Below are 23,044 nucleotides of genomic sequence, written 5' to 3'. Positions count from 1 at the left end.
TTTAAATTAAACAATAAACCTTGTATTACAATAATTAATTTATTGAGTTTCTTAACACACTACACAATTACGACGTTCCACTTCATGTCACAAAAAAAAATACGAAATTAGTAGTAACCCCTGCCGCGGCCTCTCCTGGGACCTCTGCCTCCTCCTCTGCCCCTAAAATTATTCTGCTGCTCGCCAAACTGTAAGTCATAATTGTCTTGCATTATACCATTATTAAAATTACCTCTAGGTGGCCCTTGATTATAACTAGGTTCTGTATCAAAGTTACCATATCCAGATCCTCCTCTAATTAGAGGACCTCTATTATCGTGCATTATAGGTCCTCTGTTACCTTGCATCATAGGACCTCTTTTATCTTGTCCGAAATTACCTCTATTATTTTGCATCAGAAGACCTCTATTATCTTGCATCATAAGACCCCTAGGATCTTGCATATTGGGACCTCTATTACCTTGCATCATAGGACCTCTATCATGTATCATTGGACCTCTATCTTGCATCATAGAGCCTCTATCTTCATTCATAGAACCTCTATCTTCATTCATAAAATCTCTATCTTGCATTATAGGACCTCTATCTTGTATCATAGGTCCTATATCTTGCATCATAAGACCTCTATCTTCATTCATAAGACCTCTATCTTGCATCATAGGCCCTCTATCATCTTGATTAATAAGACCTCTATCTTGCATCATAGGACCTCTATTATCTTGCATCATAGGACCTCTATTATCTTGCATTATAGGACTTCTACCATCTTGCATAGACCTACTGTTCCATGAATCATTCTGAGATTCATTAGAGGTAGATGAACTAACGAGATCACGCAATAAGTTAGACAAGGGCCTCCCAACACTGCTTTGTGGAACAGGCTGTTGTACAACTGAATTAGACTCGGATGATGCCAAGGGAACCTCGGATACATCTCCAAATGATCTAGGTTGTTGACTACTGGAAACAACATCCTCAGCATGCGATGTAATTGACGGCGCCGCCGCAGCAGTAGATTGTATACTCGCCTGAACCAATGCTAAAAGATTAGCAGCGGAAGACATATTCTTCGTAAGATCTGCAATTGACGCGGAAGATTTATCTTGAACTGGTTCGTTTGATTCCTCAATAGACTTTTTCACGATTTCCATTTCTTGGCGTATTTGGTCTTCCTTGACTTTTTGAGTCGCCGACTTAAATATCTGTAATACAATTAAATACAGAATTAGTGAACTGAATGCATCCATTTATAAGATAAAAAAAAATTGCTATGCTCTTTGATCATCATAACTAGATCTCTTACATTATAAAGTTCATAGATTGACATAGAAAAACATAAATATTAGAAAAAAATTACATTGAGCTACATAAAGCTCGAAGCTGATTTGATGGTAGTATGAACAAAATAAATTCTTATTATTTTTAAATTTCAAACTGTAAATTCTTATTATTTTTAACTTGTAAGTGAAACCCACTTCAGTTGGTTAAAATTAAATGTATTGTACTTGGATATAACATAAGAAAACAAAAACTACAAAATTGCACATTTTTCACATAACTACACTGTAAATATTTCTTTAAATGCAATATTGTAAAACAATCTTAGTAATAAAGTTGTATTGTATTAAATAGACGATATATTTATATCATCACTACATAGTATAAAAAAAAGTCGCTGTAGCTGTCTGTCCGTCTCTTTGTATGCTTAATCTTTAAAACTACGCAACGATTTTGAAGCGGTTTTTTTTAATAGATAGAGTAATTCAAGAGGAAGTTTTATATGTATAATACATGCATAATATTGTAGAGAAACACTGATAAATTTAGAGGATTCTAATGTCGTAAATAACATATTTTTTGTGCTTACATTACAAACGCTGGCTGAACCTCACGAGATAAATCAAAATAATGTACTACAGGTATTGTACACCTTAAAAAGGTCAACAAAACAGTCCGCTAATAATCTTTTTCCCCCAATACATAGTACGTTATACTATGCCTATGATACTACTATTTACGAGGGATCAAAAAGTAGTGAGAATGAGATAGAATATAATGACTATTGATAACATAATAATTTATTTTTCTATATAGTCTCCGAGTCTCTCTACACACCAAGTCCAGCGCTTTTCCAAGGCTTTCATCCCTTTAAAAAAAAAAAGTTTTGTCCTGGCCCTGCAAAAAGCTCTTCACGACATTCATCACCTCGTTATCGTCTTCTTACCTATTTCCCCTAAAATATTCTTTCAATTTGGGGAACTTTTTGATCCCTCTTCGTAGTTATATGCGTCCAAAATGGCCGAATAAATATCGCCAGACTTGCAGAGATTTCTTATTTTGAAATAAATTGTTTTTCACTCAAAAACTGCTTTATTATTATAATAAACTTTTAGATGATAGTTCATTTGAATAATATGGTCAGTAATTTTGCGGCAACTCCGTATCTCGAACGTATTCCATTACGTTGACTCATTAACTCAAAATTGAGCCCCGCCAGATAGGGTATTGCGTATCGTTGGACTGTATTTATTGACGTGGGTCAAAATTAAGCGACCAAAAAAGTAAGCCTTCTTCTACTTCTAGAACCAAAAAAGTAAGCCTTCTTCTACTTCTAGAATTCTTTCAACATGGATAACTCGACGGTTTTACTTGCGTTAAATCTCCAAGCCCATTCCACTTTTTTCAGTACTGCGCAATGCAACAACTCATTTTGAAAAAGTGAGTTAATAAATACAACGCAGTAAAATGAATTGACGCAATTGCGCAGCGCAACGCAGTGTTACCCATGTCTAACAGTCAAATAAGGGTAACATTTGAGCTGTTTGTTTTATTAGTTAGGACTAAAGGCCATATATACAAAAAAAAAGCTTTTTTGCCTTGTTTTTAATTTGACGCAATAATTTATTATTTAAGCTTTTAATTACCTCTTCAACTGTATAATCGTCATCATCATCGCTCTCTATAGTGACTGGCTTATTATCATTGTTGTTCTTGTTCGGAACCTCCTCTACGGTTTCGACGGCTGCAGCCGCGCTGACATACTGTCGCAACCTTTCTACGCGCTGAGGCTCTCGTGCTTCCAACTTCTTTAAATAGGCTATAAGACTGTGTTGTTCTTCCGCCGAAAGATCATTGAAGTTTTTGAGCAATGTCTCTAGATCCGAATCTGATAACCCATCCATAGCATCTGGCACGTCTTCTTTCTCGACCCTGTATGCAAAATGTTCATATCTGTTAAAAGAACAAAGTTATTGTGTAGACTTCGTTGACTCGCGGGAGAACTCGGGCTTGCGATGTTAGGAACCGTCGTCGACTTCACAACAGCGCAATTCCCTTTCTTTTTATTAATGTAGTTTTATAAATATTAGTGTTTATGTAATATCAACTTAACTTACTTTTTATCGTTCTCGTCGTAAGCAGACTGCAACATTTGTAAAGCGGATGCAGTTCCGCTCTGCAAGTTTGGTGAATATTTAGGCTTTTCAACTGCACCTATATTTTGAGACTTCTTTTCGGACTCCCTCTTTTTCGCTTCAGCCATTCCTACCACCGCATCGACCAGCTGAGCTAGTTCTTCTGAGGAGACATCGGTTTTGCCCTGGGCAATGAGTGCGGCAGCCATCTGCTGGGCTATTTGGGCGCGGTCCACTTCCCCAATACCGGCTACGGGTACAGCTGCTGTTTTAACTTCAGGTTTTTGCTGAAAAGTAAAATATTCTGATATAGTAAAATAATTCCATATATTATATTTATTCAATACAGTGAGAACTTCAGTCATTACTAGATATTACAATACAGTAAGTAAACCATACTGTGCGAAGTGACGGGTGAATATTACAGCGATGATTAGTTCATCGCTGTAATATTCATCCGCGACCTGTGCAATTCTAGTCTGTGAGAGTTAGCAGACATATTCAAATTCAAATCATCTTTATTCAAACAGACTTGTATTTTTTTTTATTAATCTACCGCATATTATAACACAGTAAGTGAAAAAACCTGTGCGATACGACGAGCGCGCTTATCTGCGGCGTGTAGCGTGGCCGCGGTACGGACGATAGCGGTTCGTACGGCAGCACCGGCTGCCGGTGCTACTAGTCCCGCTTGTGCCGCCCCCTTCAGCTTCTCCTTCGCCGTCTCTATTAGTACCACAGCCGATTCGCGATCAAGTAGATCCTCTGACGAATTTGCATTTTCCTGCACCAATTTACGATTATTATTATATTTTTCTACGTAACCTGAAGCATAACGAGTGTTATTTATTATCTGTCTCCATAGAAATACTTCGAGAAAAACGAGTCAATTTTTTCATACAATTTTACGTGACAAATAGTTATGACTGATTCCTTTATAACTTCTATATTTATTTTGTCTTATAATTTCTACATCTTTTTAATGCGTAAACACTCATTAAATAATACTTCAAGATACATTTTATGCGTAAATATATAGAATACTGATAAAAATATCGAGTCAGCTAATTTGACAATTAGCTAACAAAAAGTTGACCCATTTTTGAGGCTCGATGCTTCATTTATATAATCTAAGATTAAGATATTAAACAGGAACCTTTTCCATTTTAAGCGCTTCAGTGAGTAAATCGAGTATTTTGGGTCCGAGACTGCCGAGATAGTCCTCGAGCGCGACAAGCATGCGTAGGGTAGCGACCACATTCTCCGCGGGCCCGAGGTCGTGCGGCGCGGCGGCGGCGTGCCGCGAGCGGGACGAGCGCGATATCTCGCTGCCGTCCCGGGACCGCCGTCGCACCGACCGCACTTCCGGGATCGAGCCTATCGAATCTATATCGTTATCGGAGTTCCACGGGGATATGCCGTCGTCTCTGTAAAATAATTACAAATAAAACTTAACATTTTTATTATATACAATCCGTACTACTATTATATGAGTAAATCTATAAATTTGTCTATATTCGGTACCTGGTAGATTAAAAAATAAATTATAAGAAATAGAATGAGCAAACATAAACAGAGTTTTTGCAAGTTCTCCATTAAATATGATTATTAAATTCAAGGGTAAGGTTAAAAAAAAAATTGTCGTGCATGAATGACAAAAATATCCTATATTAAGGAAATGATTTTGATTTCTGGAAAAAAGTCTATACATTAATAAAATAAATTAAACTTTTTCGTAATGAATTACGTTACCGCGCAAAGTATAAAAATTTTATACGAAGACTAATATTCTGTTCGGGAAGTTGTTAAATTTTTTATGTTCATGTTAACTATTACTGGATATCGAAGTAGGTATATAAAACGCTATTGAATAAAAACTGTGACTGCCTTTTGCTAAAAACAACTTTTTTTGATAAAATCAGAAACGAAATTGTATAAAGAAAAAATACAGCCAACATCTCACAGGATAATAAATAACTGTAATGATATGCCTTATATCCAAATCTGTTTAGGCATTTATAAGTTAAATGGAATAAAAAACACACACATATGAACCCAGAAAACGCTACACACATTTTTGGGACAGCCATGTAAAAAGTCAACAAGACTAAAATACGATTGGAACATAAGGCAGCTGAGTACATACGGCTTGAGCTCGTCGTCGGAAACGAGCACGGTCTGCATGGAGGGCGCGAGGTCGGGGCGCGGCGCGGGGCTGCGGTTGCGCAGCGGCGCCGCGTCGTCGCGCCGCGACAGCGGGCTGCGGCTGCGGCGCGACGAGCCTGCCCGAGCACGCGATCTGCCACAACGCGTTCATTCAATCAATACTACTAGACAAATTGAACAGCGCCATCTACTCACAGAGTATATATTATGCCCATTAGACGACTAATAATAATACTATTATATTATTTGTATATGTAATATATAAAAACTTATAAACACCCAGACCAATACAAATCGACATATTCATAAAAATGTTTATATTGTGCAAGGCTTGAACCCGCAACCATCGCAAGATAAAACAATGTGTTAAGTCACTGCCGACGTTGTTAAAATATATATGAGTATATGGTATTTTGTAAATATATTATAAAAGTATAAAAAAAAAAACAGAACTATAAGGGTTTTTATTGAAAAACTAATGCAAACAGATGTTTGTATTGTGTGAATACCTAATCGATGAATTATCTAAAGATGAGTTAAACATCTACGCTATCTAGTTGTCATTAGTAATATTTTGTTTATGAACAAAGGCGAATAATAAATAAATATTATAAAAGACACCATATACGATCAAGCCGCTTGAGCCAAGCACGGTATTATTACTGCTTGCAAAACATAGAGAACAGAACAAATTGGTCTATTTTATAAGCAACAAATATTATATACCTATTGGACCGTTTGTGACCTTTATCAATTAATAAAATTCCATTTAAAAACTAAACATACGTTTTATGTTCATCATCGGATGGTGATAAGTTAATGTGCGTGCGCCGCGCGGTGGGGCTGCGATTACGCGATGGCATCACCGAGTCTCGACGCGACAGCGGGCTGCGGCTGCGCCGGTCGCGTCTGGACTCCTCCACGCGAATATGCCCGTGGGTGGGGCTACGGCCTCTGTAATATGATATGTAAGTAATATTATTTGAAGAACATACCAGTGAAACTATTTTAATATCTCGCTTTTTACGATTGCATTGCCAGTAGCACGTGAGTACGTTACACTCTAGTCTATGGTAACAACTACTAACCTGTATATAGGGCTGCGAGTGTACGGCGACCGGCGTCGTTCAGGAGAACGCCTCAACGACGGTCGACGTGAATCCGGAGTTCTAAAACAATTTCCATGATTTAATGTCGTACAATCTTTTTCTTTTTTGATATATTTAACATAGCAATAAAACATACATTAAATAAATAACTTCAATAATGCCCATAATAACTGGTGTGCATGATACAAGTTAATGAAACAAGAAATGTATATAAGACATTTGATACTTAGTTTTCTCTGCACATTCTACAATGGGTTTAGAGTGAAGTTGGACAATTTCTATCAGTAACTTAATTTATATTAAATGCCGCACTTGAGTTTTATTTTTATTTATTTAAAATAAGTACACCAACGGTACACATATACATAAATTAAATAACATTTTTTGTGTAGCATGCTGACATGCATACCTATAGCAGGTGTACACAACATTGACTACATGATTACATGCACATTAATGACAGAATATAATAATATAATTGTATACCACCATAATTGTATAAAAAAAAAAACTCATGGACTACAGTTCAGATCCAATAAGTATAAACTCACCTGCGGTCACGACGGTAATCCGGTGACCGTCGTCTCGGCTCAGGGGATCTCCGCCGAGGTTCGAGGCCTCTTGGATCTGGCGATCTTCTTCTGCGGTCTGGCGAATTCCTTCTCATATTAGGTGACCTCCTTCTAGGATCAGGCGACTTTTTCCTAAGGTCCGGTGATCTTCTTCGTTCTTGCGACTTGTGCGGTTCAGGGGACAAGCGAGTCATATCAGGCGGTGTCAAACACATTTTGCGGTACAGCTCGAGTACTTGAATTTTCAATTCTTCATCATGCAATTCTTTCATACGACCTGTCCAGTATACGATCCATTCAGGTTTAAAATCGTGTTTGGATGGGTCTTTGCCCTCTGAAACAAAGACGGATATCTAGATTATTGGGTCCTTTAGACATTGATAGCGGAAAACATGTCATCACCCATTCCAATAATGCCTATACCGGTCGGATATCTGTATTAATTTTGATCGATTCATTTCAACATTAAATATTGGATAACACACATTTAACATGTTCGATATTGGGCTAGAACAAATATTATAACTAAAATAAATTTTGTTATACCCAACCCTGGTATTAATACATATAACTCATTTCAAGATCAACCATCGACAAATAACAAATGTTTTAATCTGGCGCCACATTCAGCATATTTTCAGTCACCGATTTTTAGGTGCGTTAATAACCACCAACTTAAGCAATCAGCACTGACCATTCGCCGAGTATGGCGCGTCAAATAAGAAAGTTCTGTGCAATTCTTCATTCTCGATCCTCTGTGACGTAATGACGATTTTTATACATTAAATGACCGAGAATAGCGAATTGTGTCCAATATATTGGCGATCCGTTACAAATAAAGTCTTAACTGATCAAATGTACAAACAAAAACTAAAAAAAAGACAGTCAAAAGGAAGTTGTTTTTAAACAATCAAAATTAGCTTTCAACTAAGTTGACTCAAAGCTCAAACTTGATAACTACTAACGGGCTTGTATTTCCTTGTAACGCCTGTTCCAGAACTTCTTCCACTCCTCAGGGTAGAGTGGATGTTTCTCTGGATTTTTCTCGTGGTACGCGAGCATTTTCTTTGCCGAGTCCTCCATTTTATCACGCATGTCCAAAGTTATTTTTACTTTATATTCATAATTTGGTGGTCTTTGCTGTAAGTTTCAAAATTTTATATATGTAAGTATGTATATATACCAAAACAAACATATGCATAAAACTGATAATGATAGACTCACTAAAGGGTATATTAATCATTACAGAATAACTACAATATCCTTATTAAATGTAACGTAGTATGTATTGTGTACAATGTAACTAAATTAGTACCTAATCTCATCTAATATTATTGGAAATAAAAATATTTTATACAATCTCTACATGTCTAATAATAATAAATTTGCTCTTAAAAAGAACCGAGCCGTCTGTGTGCCAATGCAATTACATTATTAAATCCACGGGACCGTCAATTCTATGTAAATATTTATTCTTACGGCTGAAGGAAGTAACTATGTAGTCTATACAAACCTTCTTTTCCGGGGACATCCTCGAGTGGGAGGGCTTGTCGCGGCGCCGATCCGAGTAAGGTTCAAAACGAGACTTCTCGTAGGCGTCGTACTTGCCTCTGTCATATTATATATCAACAATATAATAAGAAATGCAATTAAATGAAATGATATTGCATAAATTTAAAGAATTATGTATATTTGGTTAAAAAACATGTATTTGGATAATAGGATTCATTTATTTTGAATCGATTTTGATAATTTTTATGCGATCGGGTTTATAGCATGGTTGCCACATTCTATCAGGTGAATAGCCTGCTTGCTATTCTATTTTTCTTGCAGTAAAAGAAAAATGTTCTATGCTTCGGATGCAAATCACGAATGAGCTCAAGAAAACTCAACAGAGAGAAGAAGAATTCTTTTATCTCCGAGGCGAGCAATAAGGTAGGGGAAAAATTATGCAAATAGCACAATACCGGAAACGTGTGGGTCGGTCGTCATCCGGCGGGCTCACATCGGAGAGATCGGTTTCGTCGCGACGTACTGCGACTTTCCCTCCACGCTGCACAACAATATAAAGAAACATGTACAATACCGTCAAACAACAGGTACATCAATGACGCTATATGAACTAAATTAGTTTCAGGACAAAAATACTTTAAATTTAGTTTTTAAACTATCAATTTGAATTTTTATTCAGAAATTACTTTAGAAAGTTTGTGATACCATCAGGTGACGTGCGACATATACTATTACTCCTTACTACTACTTATTACTACTTCATAAAACATAAAACCTACTACACTATTGAACTATTTTGACAATTTCTTTCAAATTAGGAATGTAGCATAAAAAAAAAGAGACAAACAGTTCAATAGGTAAAAAAGGCTTAAAAGACGTTGGCATTTTTATGAATAAAAGTGTTTATTGATACCCATTAATTCCTCTCTTTACGTGAATAAGCAAAGTAGATAATTTTTATTTGAGAAATCAGTTCAAGGTATGATAGTACTGATATAGTTAAACAAGGTAAGTTTTTTTAAAAAATAAAAAAAAATCAATACATCCTGTTGTAGGTGTGATTATATGTACTCACATATAGAGGCTTTGTTGGGGCGGCAACCACGGGTGGTGACGGGTCTCTGTTACAGAAATTTCTGGTAATTAAATAAATTATAAATTTACACATCGACAATTATAATTAAAAACAGTGTTACGTGTTGAATAAATTGATTTTATTTCAACTTGAAAAATAAGAGTGTTTATCATAACAAGAAAAAATTGGATAGGAAGACAATCGGAGGCAAAATAGGCGTTAATTAGTATATTCATATAAATTAAAATAACTACTTATGTAAATATTCATGGAAGTATGTGTAAGTCATGCATTTAGGAACTACAAAATATAAACACTCATTACCTTTTATTTAGATTATTTTTATTTAGATCTGAAACAAATATTTTCTCATAAATAACAAATTAAAAAATATTAATGTAAAATAGTCTTTATTCTTTTGTATTGCTAAAGTTGATTTTATTGCTTTTTTTATTTATAATATTAATAAAGACAGCAGGAAAAAACTGGACAAATATTGCTACAGATAAGGAGAAGTGGAAAAATATGGAGGAGGCTTTTACCCTTGGGGACCACTGAAGTGGAGAAAAAGCTATAATAATAATAATAATAATAATAAAACATGTAAAATAGTCAACCTACTTCTGGTGGATATTCCAATTCCGATGACATTTTTGAGTGTACTTTAAAAGACATCTTCATCAATTCTAATAAGATTTTGATTATTATCCTCCCAATATTTATTTTTAATAATGTGGTAAATTTTTTGTATATGTGTATTTTAATTTGTATTTCATGCTACTGTATTTCAGTTAAATTGTTTATATGCCATTGTTTATTTTTATATTTTTGGTGCAATAAAGAGGCAAATAAATAATTGATGTTAATAGTTTAAACTTACTTCCTTGAGCAATAGAATAGATCAGGTCAGTATCTATAACCTCCTCAAAAGTGGATCCAGATTTCTCGGATATGTGTTCACCTTTAAATATCCATTGATGTATAAGGTCTCTGAAAATTAAAACATGACAATAGTTAATTACTACACAAGTATATCATTATGCCAAAAAAATGTCTTAACTGCTTTAAGAGCAGGATTTAATTCAGAAGAATAAAAGAATAAAAAAATCTTCTTGTAAATAAGTGTCCATAGTTATCCTGTGTAATATGTCTTTTCACTTGATAGATTACAAAGTTTTGCAACTGCTCTGTATGTTTCTACTTTTGATTTTTCATTGTACAGGGAATTAAAATCTGCTTTACGCGAATTGTATTATTTCATTCTGTATATTCCTCTAAGTATTGAATTCATCTTGAGCTACTACAATTCTCAATGAAAATGACCAGAGACAAACATTGTATACAACTTATCTGCTTGGGTAGTTCTGTTCCACTCATGAACTCAATGTATAAACATGAACAACACTAAGGAAATCAAAGAATATGCTGCGATATCTATTTCATTGCCATTTTTGAGAACTGTCATAACTCATCCTCTAAACCGAAACACAGCAAGCACAACTGCATCATGGTAAAAACATTAGTGGAACAGAGGTACCAAAGCAGATGAACTTTGCACAAAATTTTCCTCTGGTAAAGGATGAATGTGTAGCATAATGTGATTAATCCACAAATGCTAACTACTTCAATGGTTACGAGTTTATTTTTTTTTAATGAAGGATAATAAAATTGCGCAATGATATACGCTGGCGAAGCTTCAGTGACGGATGATAGGTGAGAATAAAAAAGCAGGTCAGTTAGACCATAATAATGAATACATCTGGAGTTCAGCACGATGGTTTTCAAGGAGACAGTGTGGAGGTCGATCTGACAGGGCATATTGTTAGCAATGGGACTAGTTGTCCACAGGGTTTGTCATTCTACGTTACATAAAAAACTTACTTCTCTTTCTCGTACAGCTCCTTATCAATGTTGACGGGCTTCAATCTGCCGTACTTGTCTTCAATGCAGAGCGATAGCCGGTGGAGTATGACTGAGACAGCTTCGCGGTAGTTCGCTTGTCCACGAAAGCGGTCCAACAGCAATTGCGCTTTGGAGAAGTGACGCGACTGCACAAAACGTTTATTGGACACTTTAACCCTCTTTAAAACAACTGATTTCTCTACTAAATAGTAAACCATTTTTTTTTTTCGTAAAGTTGGTCGTAAGCTTGAATGCTATTCTAAATATCATAAAAAATTAACTTACGATATAGTTGAACCGGTGGCTGTAGCAAGTGAGATGGTTGACGATGGTGCGCGGGTGTCCCTGCTTGAAACACAACGTGCACATGTACGACGGCTCGTAGTGGACCTCCTCAGGTGGGTGCTCGACCAGGTACTCAACGCCTAGCAGCGGCACCCTAATGACAAAACAAAATTGTACATCTATACAGTTTGTACACTATTGTTTGGTTCGCACGAACAACCAGAGGGTCGCAAGAAAGAGTACAAGCCCGTGGTTCGAAGCACATTGGTCACTTTAAGAGAGTTAGACCGAAGACAAAGTGCGCAAACAAGTGTTATAATTACAACTATAGTTCTTTGGGAGGGTATATTAAAATTACATTATAAACGTTTACGGTCTGTTATTTTAAAGTCCATTATCACTTTTATATAAAAAAAAAAAAAAAATAAGATAAATTGAAAATGTAAATTAATAGCAACTATCGTAAAACTTTTGGGTGCCGCAACCGTTTGTGATATCAAGGGGTCAGTCACAAAAAAAAGTATAGGAACACATAACAAATACTCACTTGATACTATCAAGAGTATCCTGTATATGACACCGCACGTCACGATACTTGCTGTATTTCATATCTAATTCTGACAAATTCTTACTCTGGAGCTCGATTTCATCTGTCAACTTCTGCATCACTGTGTCCTTCACTATAACAAGTTATATATTTTTTATAATTTTTAGAGTAAAACTTTAATTACAATTACTATTAGTTGGGTACCTCTGTCATAGTCATTGTTGTTGTTATAAAACCTTTATTGTACATAATTTACATGGGACGCATTAAAAAAATTTATCATAACATATCTGTGCCATGTTTCAGTTTGAAAAGAAGATATGTTGTTGTGTTGTTTGGAATTGTTAATGAAAAAAAATAAACGAAAGGTTATTTAAAACAACAAAAATGAGATTTTTCAATTGTGAGCATGCTGCTGCTGTAGTGGAAATAGATATTTTTATTCATTATATAGTAACTATCGCACTAGTACTGAAAAGTAAGTCTGTTTTTTTTCAAAAATTTAAAAAAACTTTAAAAGGTATATAAATACAATTACAAATTAATGGATTAGGATTGCAAAGGCCATTATACTAAAAAGATAAAGTATACAAGGAACATAAAATAAGGTTTTTAGAAAATATTATGCAACCTCACCTCCAATAGGCTTGGTGATGATACCCTTTTCATTTAGAATATAGGGATGCTCAGTAAATATAGACAATGGCCAGGGCTTTCTTTGACTGATCAGCTTATTTTTGTGCTTCTTTCCCGATAAATGAGTCTGAAATATTTTTAAAATACATTAATTAAATTAAAAATAATTCCATTTTCTCTTTCGTTTATATTAAGTTACATGGGCTAAATTAAAGTTAGACATTCATTGCACATTGAAATGCGATTGATATAGCTATGTACTTCAAAATCTTGTATTCATCATGTGGGACCTAGTATAAATGTTGCCAATATGGGCACATTTGTCCCACTCATGTTACCTATGTTAATCGTTACGAAGGTGTAATAATTTAATCCTCATGAATAACAGTGTATGAGGATTGCTAAAGGCGTCACAATATCTTTTCTAAGATTCTAAAATTTACAGGAGAAGTTCAGCACCTTCTATCAAGTAAGTTAATTACATGTTTGCCATTCCAAGTTAGAATATATAAAAATCCCATGTCACGGTGTTTGTTAACTAACACTAATCTCCAAAACTTCATAAATATGACTGCGAAATTTACTACTTTGTAAAATTTTGACAGACAATTCCGACGTTCATACAATGAGTATTGATAGAGTACAAGTCTAGATCGGGCGACACCAGAGAGCGTTAAAATTCAAAGAGGGAGCGCCACTTATTTTTTTTTTCCTCGTTGTTATAGGAAGCTCTGGGCGACCCATTCTATTTTGCAAAGTAGACCAGCATATAGCAATAGTAAACGACAAGCCCCATAAAGAAAAAAATTGTATGCACCTGTAACACCGACTCGCCGCTGCAGATGACGGCGCAAGGGAAACACAAGTATATCCATTTGCCGGATACATCGCGGCCGCGCCTTTCCACCATGCACCGCTTGCTTCCATCCTCTACTTCGATCTTCAAACTGCTCAGATGTTGTTGAAACTCTTGCTCAGCCTATAGAAATACATTTCAATATTCAATAAATTTTCTATATTAGTCACGTAATTGTAAACCTCTCAGAAAAACAACGTCATCAGAATAATTACCATGTATAATTGAATACATACAAATATTCTGAATTATTTCTATAATAAAAACAACATGGGATAATTTAAAACAAATAAAACAGACCAAGTTTTGCTTTTTATTTTTTTATTCATAAATGTATTTTCAAATAGGTTGTGTGTTCAACTATACTCACCAGACAGCTATACAGAAGATATATAATAATCAAAATACGCAAATCACTTTAAGTACTGACACAAAATATAAAGAAATTCGATAGTGTAGTTTTTTGGAAAGACCGATTGTTAAAATTATGTAATTGTATCGAATCCGGAACCAAATTTGTTAATATTTATCGTTTTGATGAAGTAAATCAAGTCGTTGACGCTCACTTATGCTATGGTAATATTATCGGGCGAAGGTTCTTACTCATAAAAAAAAAGGTAAAAATGACATTTCAATCTATAGCGAACTAATGTCCAGATTATCCTTCAACCAAAGGTCCCTTCGAATACTGTAGCGTTCAAGGACACAATAAATTTTCACTGAACAGTGCGAAGTGCAGTCGCATATTTTTTTTTATACCACTGAGGTGGCAAACAAGCATATGGCCCACTTGATGGTAAGTGGTTACCGTAGCCTACGAACGTCTGCAATACCAGAGGTATTACGAGCGCGTTGCCGACCCTGAAGAAACCTCTTTACCCCTCTTTTGAAGATCCCCATGCTGTAATCTCTTGGGAAAACCTCGGCAGGGAGCTCATTCCATAACCTGAGTGTTCGTGGGAGGAAACATCTCTGAAACCAAGCTGTACGCGTCCATTTAGCCTGAAAAGTCAGTTTATGGACAACATTCAAAATCGCGCCATAGTTGACTAGTTTAACCGTCAAACATATAGTTTGCATACTGTTTTGATTTGAATGCCATGATATGACAGTGAATCACTCAGTACTATGATAGTACGTCTCTCTTTCACAAAATCCTCAATTCCTATATCCTTAAGATCAGTGACGTTCGAACATTACGTCAGGTGTTTTAAACGTATATAAACAGCACTTACCATCTTGTGGGACCGTGTGTTTAATTCGTTGCATAAAATTACAAAAAAAATCGTTGAATCGTCGATAATATGACCACAGCATTACAGTGACTTGTTAACGATATACTAGGTTAGTAATATATCCTGTAAAAATACCATACTATGTATGTAGATACCATACCATGATAGATAAACAATCATGAGGGCTCTATCCTAAAATAAAAAAGCACCGCTGGTATCATCAATAAATTGACCAAAGCATTACAATAAGTGGTCAACGATTTACTAGCTTAATAGTATCTATATAACACATACCGTATTGGGTACGTAAATACCGTACCTAGATACGAGTAAATAATTATGACGGCTGTATCGTAAGAGAATAAAGCTGATAATAACAATATCCTAGCGCATATTAAAATATTGTCGGCAGTGTTATACTAGTACAAGAGACGAAAAAGGGTTTCAGACCTATTTAATGAAAAATAGACCTTATCTAATACTAATTACAGGTACGTTAATTATAACTACATATACGATTGTTATAATTTATTCTAATTGAAATAATGTGTCTTTCGTAATTATATATTTTTTATTTCTAATTAAGAATATATATATATATATATATATATATATATATATATATATATATATATATATATATATATATATATATATAAAAAAGATGCTCGTAATTGAGAAATACTGAAAATAAAATTTATAAGTATTTTTTTTATAAAGGATTATAGACCCCAGTAAACTATCAATAAGCATATACATAAAATAATTACATACTGATCACATATTTCTTTTAAAAAATATTTGATTCTTTTAAGGTACCATAATAAAGTCTGTTATATATATAATCAAAAATTCAGATCAAATTTCAAAGAGTCAGTGGCCGCATGTGGCTCAGGATCGTTCCTTATGGGGGAGACCTATGTTCAGCGGTGGACAGATAATGACCGAGATGACGATGATAAATTAAAAATTTATCAAAATGTTACACAATCGTCATCGATACTCTAAAACCAGACTGGAACCGCATAACACTGTGATTTTCAATGTTTCATTTCAAAGTATCTACTCATATTTCCTATATATACCTAACTACGAATGCGACAACAAATCAGCAATATCCAATAATGTATAATTTGCGTACTGTTTGCGTAATATTACCATGCCTCATTTTATGTGTACAATATCTAGTTTTTCGATAAATAGATATTGGATATTGTACACATAGAACTGTGCATTGTAATATTGGTAACACTTCGATATCTATATATAGGGTTCCACTGGACATCGATGGCGGAGAAAAAGTCATCGCCCATTTTAATTTTGGCCGTTCTGCTCGGATATCTATATTCATTTCGATCGAGTTCTTCATTTCGAATCTAAGAAATCTAGTTTTTTCTACCTTACATACTTATTACTACAAAATCTGCTATGCTTATTCGATGTTGCAAATGTGCACACCCGTCAGCTTTGTATAATATAACTATTTTTTAAAAACAAAAATCACCTCTCGTGTAGCAACGAGGGTAAATCACCCTATAATTTACTCTGAAAAATATCACCTTGACCTTAATGTCTTATAATAACAAAGCACATTTATTTGAGTTTTGTGTTGGTTACTTGGTGGTACCATATGTCAAAAAAATGTGACCACATAATTAATATTTTTACATTTTTTCACGCTCACTTATAGGGCTCATCTTCAACATTTTACAAAATAACCATTATTTAACAAATTTAACAATTTTTTGCTAACACGACTGTATTATTTAAAGTGATATAGAAATAATTAGGTTGCAATACTAGCAATCATGTTATCTAACAAAGTTTTTTTCGCAAATATGAATCATACCATAATGAAATTTATAGAAAATAACTTATTCACACTATTTAAATAAATATTTTTTTTATTAATAAATGTTATATATATATATATATGGATATAATATTATGAAATGTATTTACCTTGGTGCAATTATCATCTATTCCAGGTCTCTTGGGTATTTCAACAACAGAATCTTCATATCCTTCCGCCCCCGGAGGGCAATCAGGAAGATCCATCTTGAGGCACTACACTTGATAGTTTATGACCATCAAACTGTCATAAACTATTGTCACTACAATGAAACTCTTCAGGCTTCAAAGTCTTGAGACTTGTTCAACTGGAAATGAAATCATTGACTATCAAAAAAGCATCTCCACATTTATGTAATATAGCTTAAATATTGTATTACAAACAAATAGATACTTACTCAATGCTTGAAAACATGCTAGGAACATTCATATTATTGTAATAATGTACTATAATGACAAATCTAGACTGTGGTAACACTCTAGATTTGTAATATTATAAAAGACATTATAATTCTATTTAAAAAAAGATTATAATATATATTTTAAATTAATTATACACTATTGTCATGAACGGTTTATATATATAAATATTTTATTAAACACTTATGAGTTTATCTGCAGTAGAAGCATACTTCAGCAGCCAGACATGAAATTAGTAGCTGCTTATCCTTAAATATGGTGATATTATTAAAGCAGTAACTTTGTAATATTTTTATTACTTTACCGATGTAAATGTTTTAGGTTGGTCGCTGCCTTACCTATACTTTTAACACTAGCACTGCAAAGGAAGGTAAATTATACAGGGTAAATTCAAAATTATTAGCATTCTTTTAAAAGAATGTTCTCCCAGTGACACTGTCCCAAAGAAACAAAGGTAAAAAAATGTCAAAAAAAATTTAATGACTTTCAACCCTTATTTCTTAAGGAGAAAAGTTTAGATTCACTGGTCACTCTTAAAATTGTAATATTGATTTTGATTTTAATCTGTATTATCATCAATTTGATTTTAGTTCATTGCAATATCTCATTATAATGCTCAATTATTTATAAATTAAAGCGGGAATGATATGCCTATTCCAATATAGGATAGGCATACAAATTTATGGTTTATTATTTGTATTAGATCTCTGTAGCCTAGAGGTTTACAAATTAAACTAACAAACTTTAGAATGTAAGTAAAAAGCTAGATAACATGAAAAATTGCAAACTTAAACTCTCAAAAAATAGCAAATAATAATTATCAATAATAGTTTAATTTTTTGCATACAATCACAAGAATTGTCTTGTATGCAAACCTAAACCCAAAATCTTTCCAAATTTGAGATGACAACAAATCATATCCAGGTCCCTATTTAAGCAAATCTACTTGGCTACTGCTGCATAACAAAGACCTACATATTATTCCCAATATAGTTTCATGAACCTTGAATACTAGCCCAGCAATTTAACATAACCTCCATGTAATTTTAAAACTTTCTTGTTTTTTCATTTAACATATATAACAGATACCTATGTAGACATATGTAAAATAAATGTGGCTTAAATATTTTCATTTTGAAGTTTGATAATATAAATATTGTAGGTTTTGGAGGGAGATTCAATATCTGTTTTTATAACCATAATTGGATAATCTGTGGAAATCTATGGCTTTGCCAAACATACGGCAAAGGTACATTAATATATAAGAAACTGTATCAATAAACATCACTTTTGTAAACAACATACGCTACTAAAATTCAAAACCAAACTTATAGATCTGCTTGGTCAGTGCATCAATAGTACACTATGTCATTGTGGCAAATAGTGAGGCATTATAGATTGTTAAGGAACTATACTTCTTCTCGCTGAATACTGGAGCATAACATATATACAGCTAATTTATTAATGTCACAAGAAATATAATTATTATTAACTAGCTGATATAAGTTTCAGCTATTTATGTGAATTAGTATATTAAATATCCCATATGCTAAGTTAGAATAAAACCTAACCATCTACCAAATTACATTTAAATCTATTCAGTATTTTTGATAAAAAAGTAACAAATATCCATCCATCCATTTTTACAAACTTACCATTTATAATATTAATTTTTTTTATCTATACATTTCTTACATCGTCATCATTTCTGCCACTCATTGACCACTGCTTGATATAATCTTATACAGTTTGGGAAGAACTGAATTAGATCAGTATTACCACTTTCTTCTTCACACTCACAGTTCTTTCACTTTTTTTCACATTTAACCTCTAATATAATATAAATAAATCTATTAAAATTAAAAAAAAATATTAAATATAGGGTTATGTGTTTCCAACTATAATACCTAATTTAACATAATTAAATATAAATGATTAGATAAATTTTGTTTCACACCATATTTGGCCCTTTGAATTCTTAAGTAAGCACAACTGTGCTGGGACCATTATTCACCAAATTGTCATAAACTCTATCCTCGCCTACCGCCCTTCAATGATAACCAGCTGATGCAGTAAGCCAGTGGCACACGCGGGATTACCATTCTATATTCATTGACTTAAAAAAAAAAATAAGAGTAACATGTTAAAGTATTGTTGTACCTATAATAATTTATTAAGACAGTACAGTTTTTACGGCCGCAGTAAAGTTTTTATGGTAAAAAATATTAGGTCTTCATTGATAAATAAAGACAATAAAGATATCAACAATTAAGCATGTATTACTTACTCACCACATTAAAATCCAGTGAATAGTGCACTATTTAATCACAATATTCCCGCAATATGACTTACACGTATTACAATAACGAATAAATATTCAATCAACTTTAAATATAGACAGCCGACAGTATTGAAGTTGAGTCTGTTTATATCTTTTCAAAATGTGTAATAATCAACATGCACTTATTTTTGACGAAAAGAAATCGGTCCATCCATCCGTCTACATTTCAGTTTATTTAAAAATAAGAAAGAAAAGAAAAATAAAGTAACTGACCTTTCTGAGTTGACGCGACGAATTTTTCAAATGACAATAAATGCAATATCACTAAAACTTCTTTCAAATATTATAAAACAAACGTATGTTGCAGATTCAACATACAACATTAATACTTTTGTAATAGTTAAACCGACGGAAAACTCGTAATATTCTTTTTAGACAATAAAAGCTAAAATCGAATCATCCATCTTGAATTTGTATTATACTTCCATTTTCAGAAAAATTTAATAAAAAAGTAATCTTCGTACGAATGAGAGATAAAATACATTTATTAGTATATAAAACAGAAATAGACAATCGTTGTAAAATTAATCGATTACTTTTATTTTACTTGGTTTAACAAGGTACTCTTTTGTCTATACCAAGACTCTATATACCCTATGCTAAATAAACTGACCATAGAATCAAAAAGCATAGACTATTTTTTTTTTTAAAGATGATATTGAAATGGTAACCCTGCCTACACGGCTATCACGGCCACGGTAAAGTCTAAGAACAAGGAATTACATAGAAGGAATGACAAAATTAAAAATTGTAAATTGTCTGATTGCCTCCTTTCTTCTTATGCAAATATAATTAGTAAAAAAGGACGAAAGATACAACATCAGTTGTATAGGAAATATTTGATATTTCAATTATATTTGCACGAGGCAATAATATGATTTACAGTTTTTATTTTATCATCCCATATCTAAGAACAAGGAACCTGTGTTTTTTTTTTGATGGATGATAATGGAATGGTGACCCCACCCGCGCTATCGGTATACACCGGCGGGGCACCAGTGAGGGATGATAGGTGAGGAGATGAAGTAGGTCAGTTAGCCCATCGTGACGAATTCAACAAGAATTGTTCACGATGGTTTCCAGGGGGAACCACGTGGAGGTCGACCTAATAGGACATATTGCTAGCAATGGGGCTGTCAAACTCCATTACTAACAATTCCTTTCCCCCCAAGGAACCTGTGTAGAAGGAGTGATAAAATTGTAAATTCATAACAGGCTAGTGTATAAAAATATTATACGGCCGTATAACCCTACTAAATAGGGAGGAAAGGGATTATTAGTAATGGAGACTGTGAATTCCATTGCTAGCAATATACCCAACCAGGTCGACCTCCTCGCGGTTCTCCCTGGAAACTATCATGGTTAATTCCTGATGAATTCATCATGATGGGCTAACTGGCTTGCTTTCATTCTCATCTATCACCCTTCACTGGTGCTCCGCCAGCGTATCCCGTTAACCCAAGCGGGGTTACCATACCATTTTCACCCATCAAAAAAAACCCTACCAGTGACTCTTGTCTCCTTTTTCAAATAAAGCACAGTCATCTGAATCTTAGATTGTCGTAATATGTATGATTATAATAAGTTAGGCTCCTATAGTACCAACATCCATCCACAATTCGCATTGTAAGTCTGTATATTGCTCGCTCGTTTTAGATAACACCCAACCAAGCACCCAAACTGCTGAACGGTTAACACTAGGCTCTAAGGAGCGATCTAATAATTTGCCTGAAGATGTCTCGTTTAGAGTTTTTGTTTGTACAAAAGTCGATTGCTTAGGTACCTCTGTCCCATTCGTGTTTCTACCGTGAAGCAGTTGTGTTTGAATGCCTGTGTTTCGGTTTAAAGGGTGGGATATGGCGTGAATTTACAGGGTACAGAGGAATAACACCTGAGTCCTCAGGAATGGCAACGCATGGGAGGTATCATGGGCGAAACAGTCTATAGGCGACGGTTACCACTTTCCATGAGGTGGGCCGTCAGCTTGTTTGTCATTCTAAGTTGTATAAAAAAAAAAGTAAGAAACGTATCGTGAAACTTGCGTGAAAAAAAATGTCAATCGGACATTGATAGCTAATATGGTGGGTTGTGGAACTTTTGGTAGTAATAGTAGTGGCCAATCTTCGAGTGTTGGCAGTTACACACATAATTCTAATCAAATAATCAGTGATATGGACCTCCGCAAGATAACTGTTTGTTCAATTAAATATCACGGACAATTCATTATATACCTAATCAGCGAGTCGTTTAGACTATGAGCTATTGCTTATAGTGTAAATGGTTCCCTGGCAGAGCAGGGGGAAAGAGATTATATAAATAGAATCTAACAGCCCCATTGCTAGAAATATACTCTGTCAGGTTGATTTTCACATGTTCCTTCTCAAAATTATTGTGATTAATTCTTACTGAATTTATCACGATGGCCTGACCTGCCTTCATTGTCACCTTGCTTATTTCACTGGTCAGCTGTCAGCACCAATACTGATGGTATAAGCGAAGTTATCATTTTATTTTCTTCTGATAAAAATAGGCAATACATTTATTAATTTTTTTAATCATTTCATCAATCAATCAATTTTATTATATTTTCCAGTTGCATGACTCAGACATGACTTTTCCCATAGTTGAAAATCCCGCTTACATCTTGAGGTAGACAACAAAGAACGCTACGGAGAGCACGACCCACCCGATGGGTGAACGGGCGGCGCCGATAGTACCTAATTTATAATATAAGATGCATAATACTGCAATCGCATGCACTTAGCTATCGAGAAAAAAAAACAAATTTTACAAATTTTTTATGATACTTAATTATCTATGTAAAACTAGGCCGCCTTTGTGGCATAAAATTTTGCAATTTTTTATATTACAAAGGTTACCTAATAAGTAGGCTTAGGTCTCGCCTGATAGTATACGGTTTAATAACCGTATACTATCATATACAAGTAACCTTGTTGCAAATTACAACATCAACAACGTTTTGCGTACATTGTCGACCGTAAAAATCTATTCACTAAATATAATACAGATTCGATATCTTTCCCAAGATTGTGCATAAATCTCTCAACCGATTCAAATTTTACATAAGATTTATTAAAGCATGACTTAACGGCGCCCTGTCGGT

General features: G+C 34.1%; 1 protein-coding gene across 4 annotated transcripts; it reads right to left on the bottom strand.

Annotated features, from left to right (window-relative positions):
- Nucleotides 1-19: 19 nt before the first annotated feature.
- LOC113523040 (uncharacterized protein CG7065-like) lies at nucleotides 20-20,361 on the bottom strand. Of its 4 annotated transcripts, none has more exons than XM_052897697.1 (22): nucleotides 20,134-20,361; nucleotides 17,271-17,467; nucleotides 14,035-14,196; nucleotides 13,218-13,344; nucleotides 12,582-12,714; nucleotides 12,035-12,188; nucleotides 11,729-11,895; nucleotides 10,728-10,837; nucleotides 10,172-10,199; nucleotides 9,848-9,908; nucleotides 9,228-9,313; nucleotides 8,774-8,870; nucleotides 8,226-8,400; nucleotides 7,240-7,594; nucleotides 6,668-6,748; nucleotides 6,366-6,533; nucleotides 5,560-5,712; nucleotides 4,570-4,840; nucleotides 4,000-4,197; nucleotides 3,396-3,700; nucleotides 2,925-3,210; nucleotides 20-1,202 (listed from the first exon to the last, which is right to left on the bottom strand). In XM_052897697.1, the coding sequence occupies exons 2-22, from the start codon at nucleotides 17,364-17,366 to the stop codon at nucleotides 108-110; spliced, it is 4,308 nt and encodes a 1,435-aa protein (XP_052753657.1). In that variant the 5' UTR covers nucleotides 17,367-17,467; nucleotides 20,134-20,361; the 3' UTR covers nucleotides 20-107. The 4 variants fall into 4 exon arrangements, with proteins under 4 accessions (XP_052753657.1, XP_052753659.1, XP_052753658.1 ...); XM_052897699.1 differs by having other exon boundaries at nucleotides 9,848-9,893; XM_052897698.1 differs by lacking the exon at nucleotides 20,134-20,361 and adding an exon at nucleotides 19,871-20,108.
- Between the last annotated feature and the right edge of the window lie 2,683 nt (nucleotides 20,362-23,044).

Source organism: Galleria mellonella, unplaced genomic scaffold, assembly GCF_026898425.1.
Source record: "Galleria mellonella isolate WM207_F2 unplaced genomic scaffold, CSIRO_AGI_GalMel_v1 utg38, whole genome shotgun sequence".
Classification (NCBI taxonomy): domain Eukaryota; kingdom Metazoa; phylum Arthropoda; class Insecta; order Lepidoptera; family Pyralidae; genus Galleria; species Galleria mellonella.
This window is presented reverse-complemented; position numbering and strand designations above follow the sequence as displayed.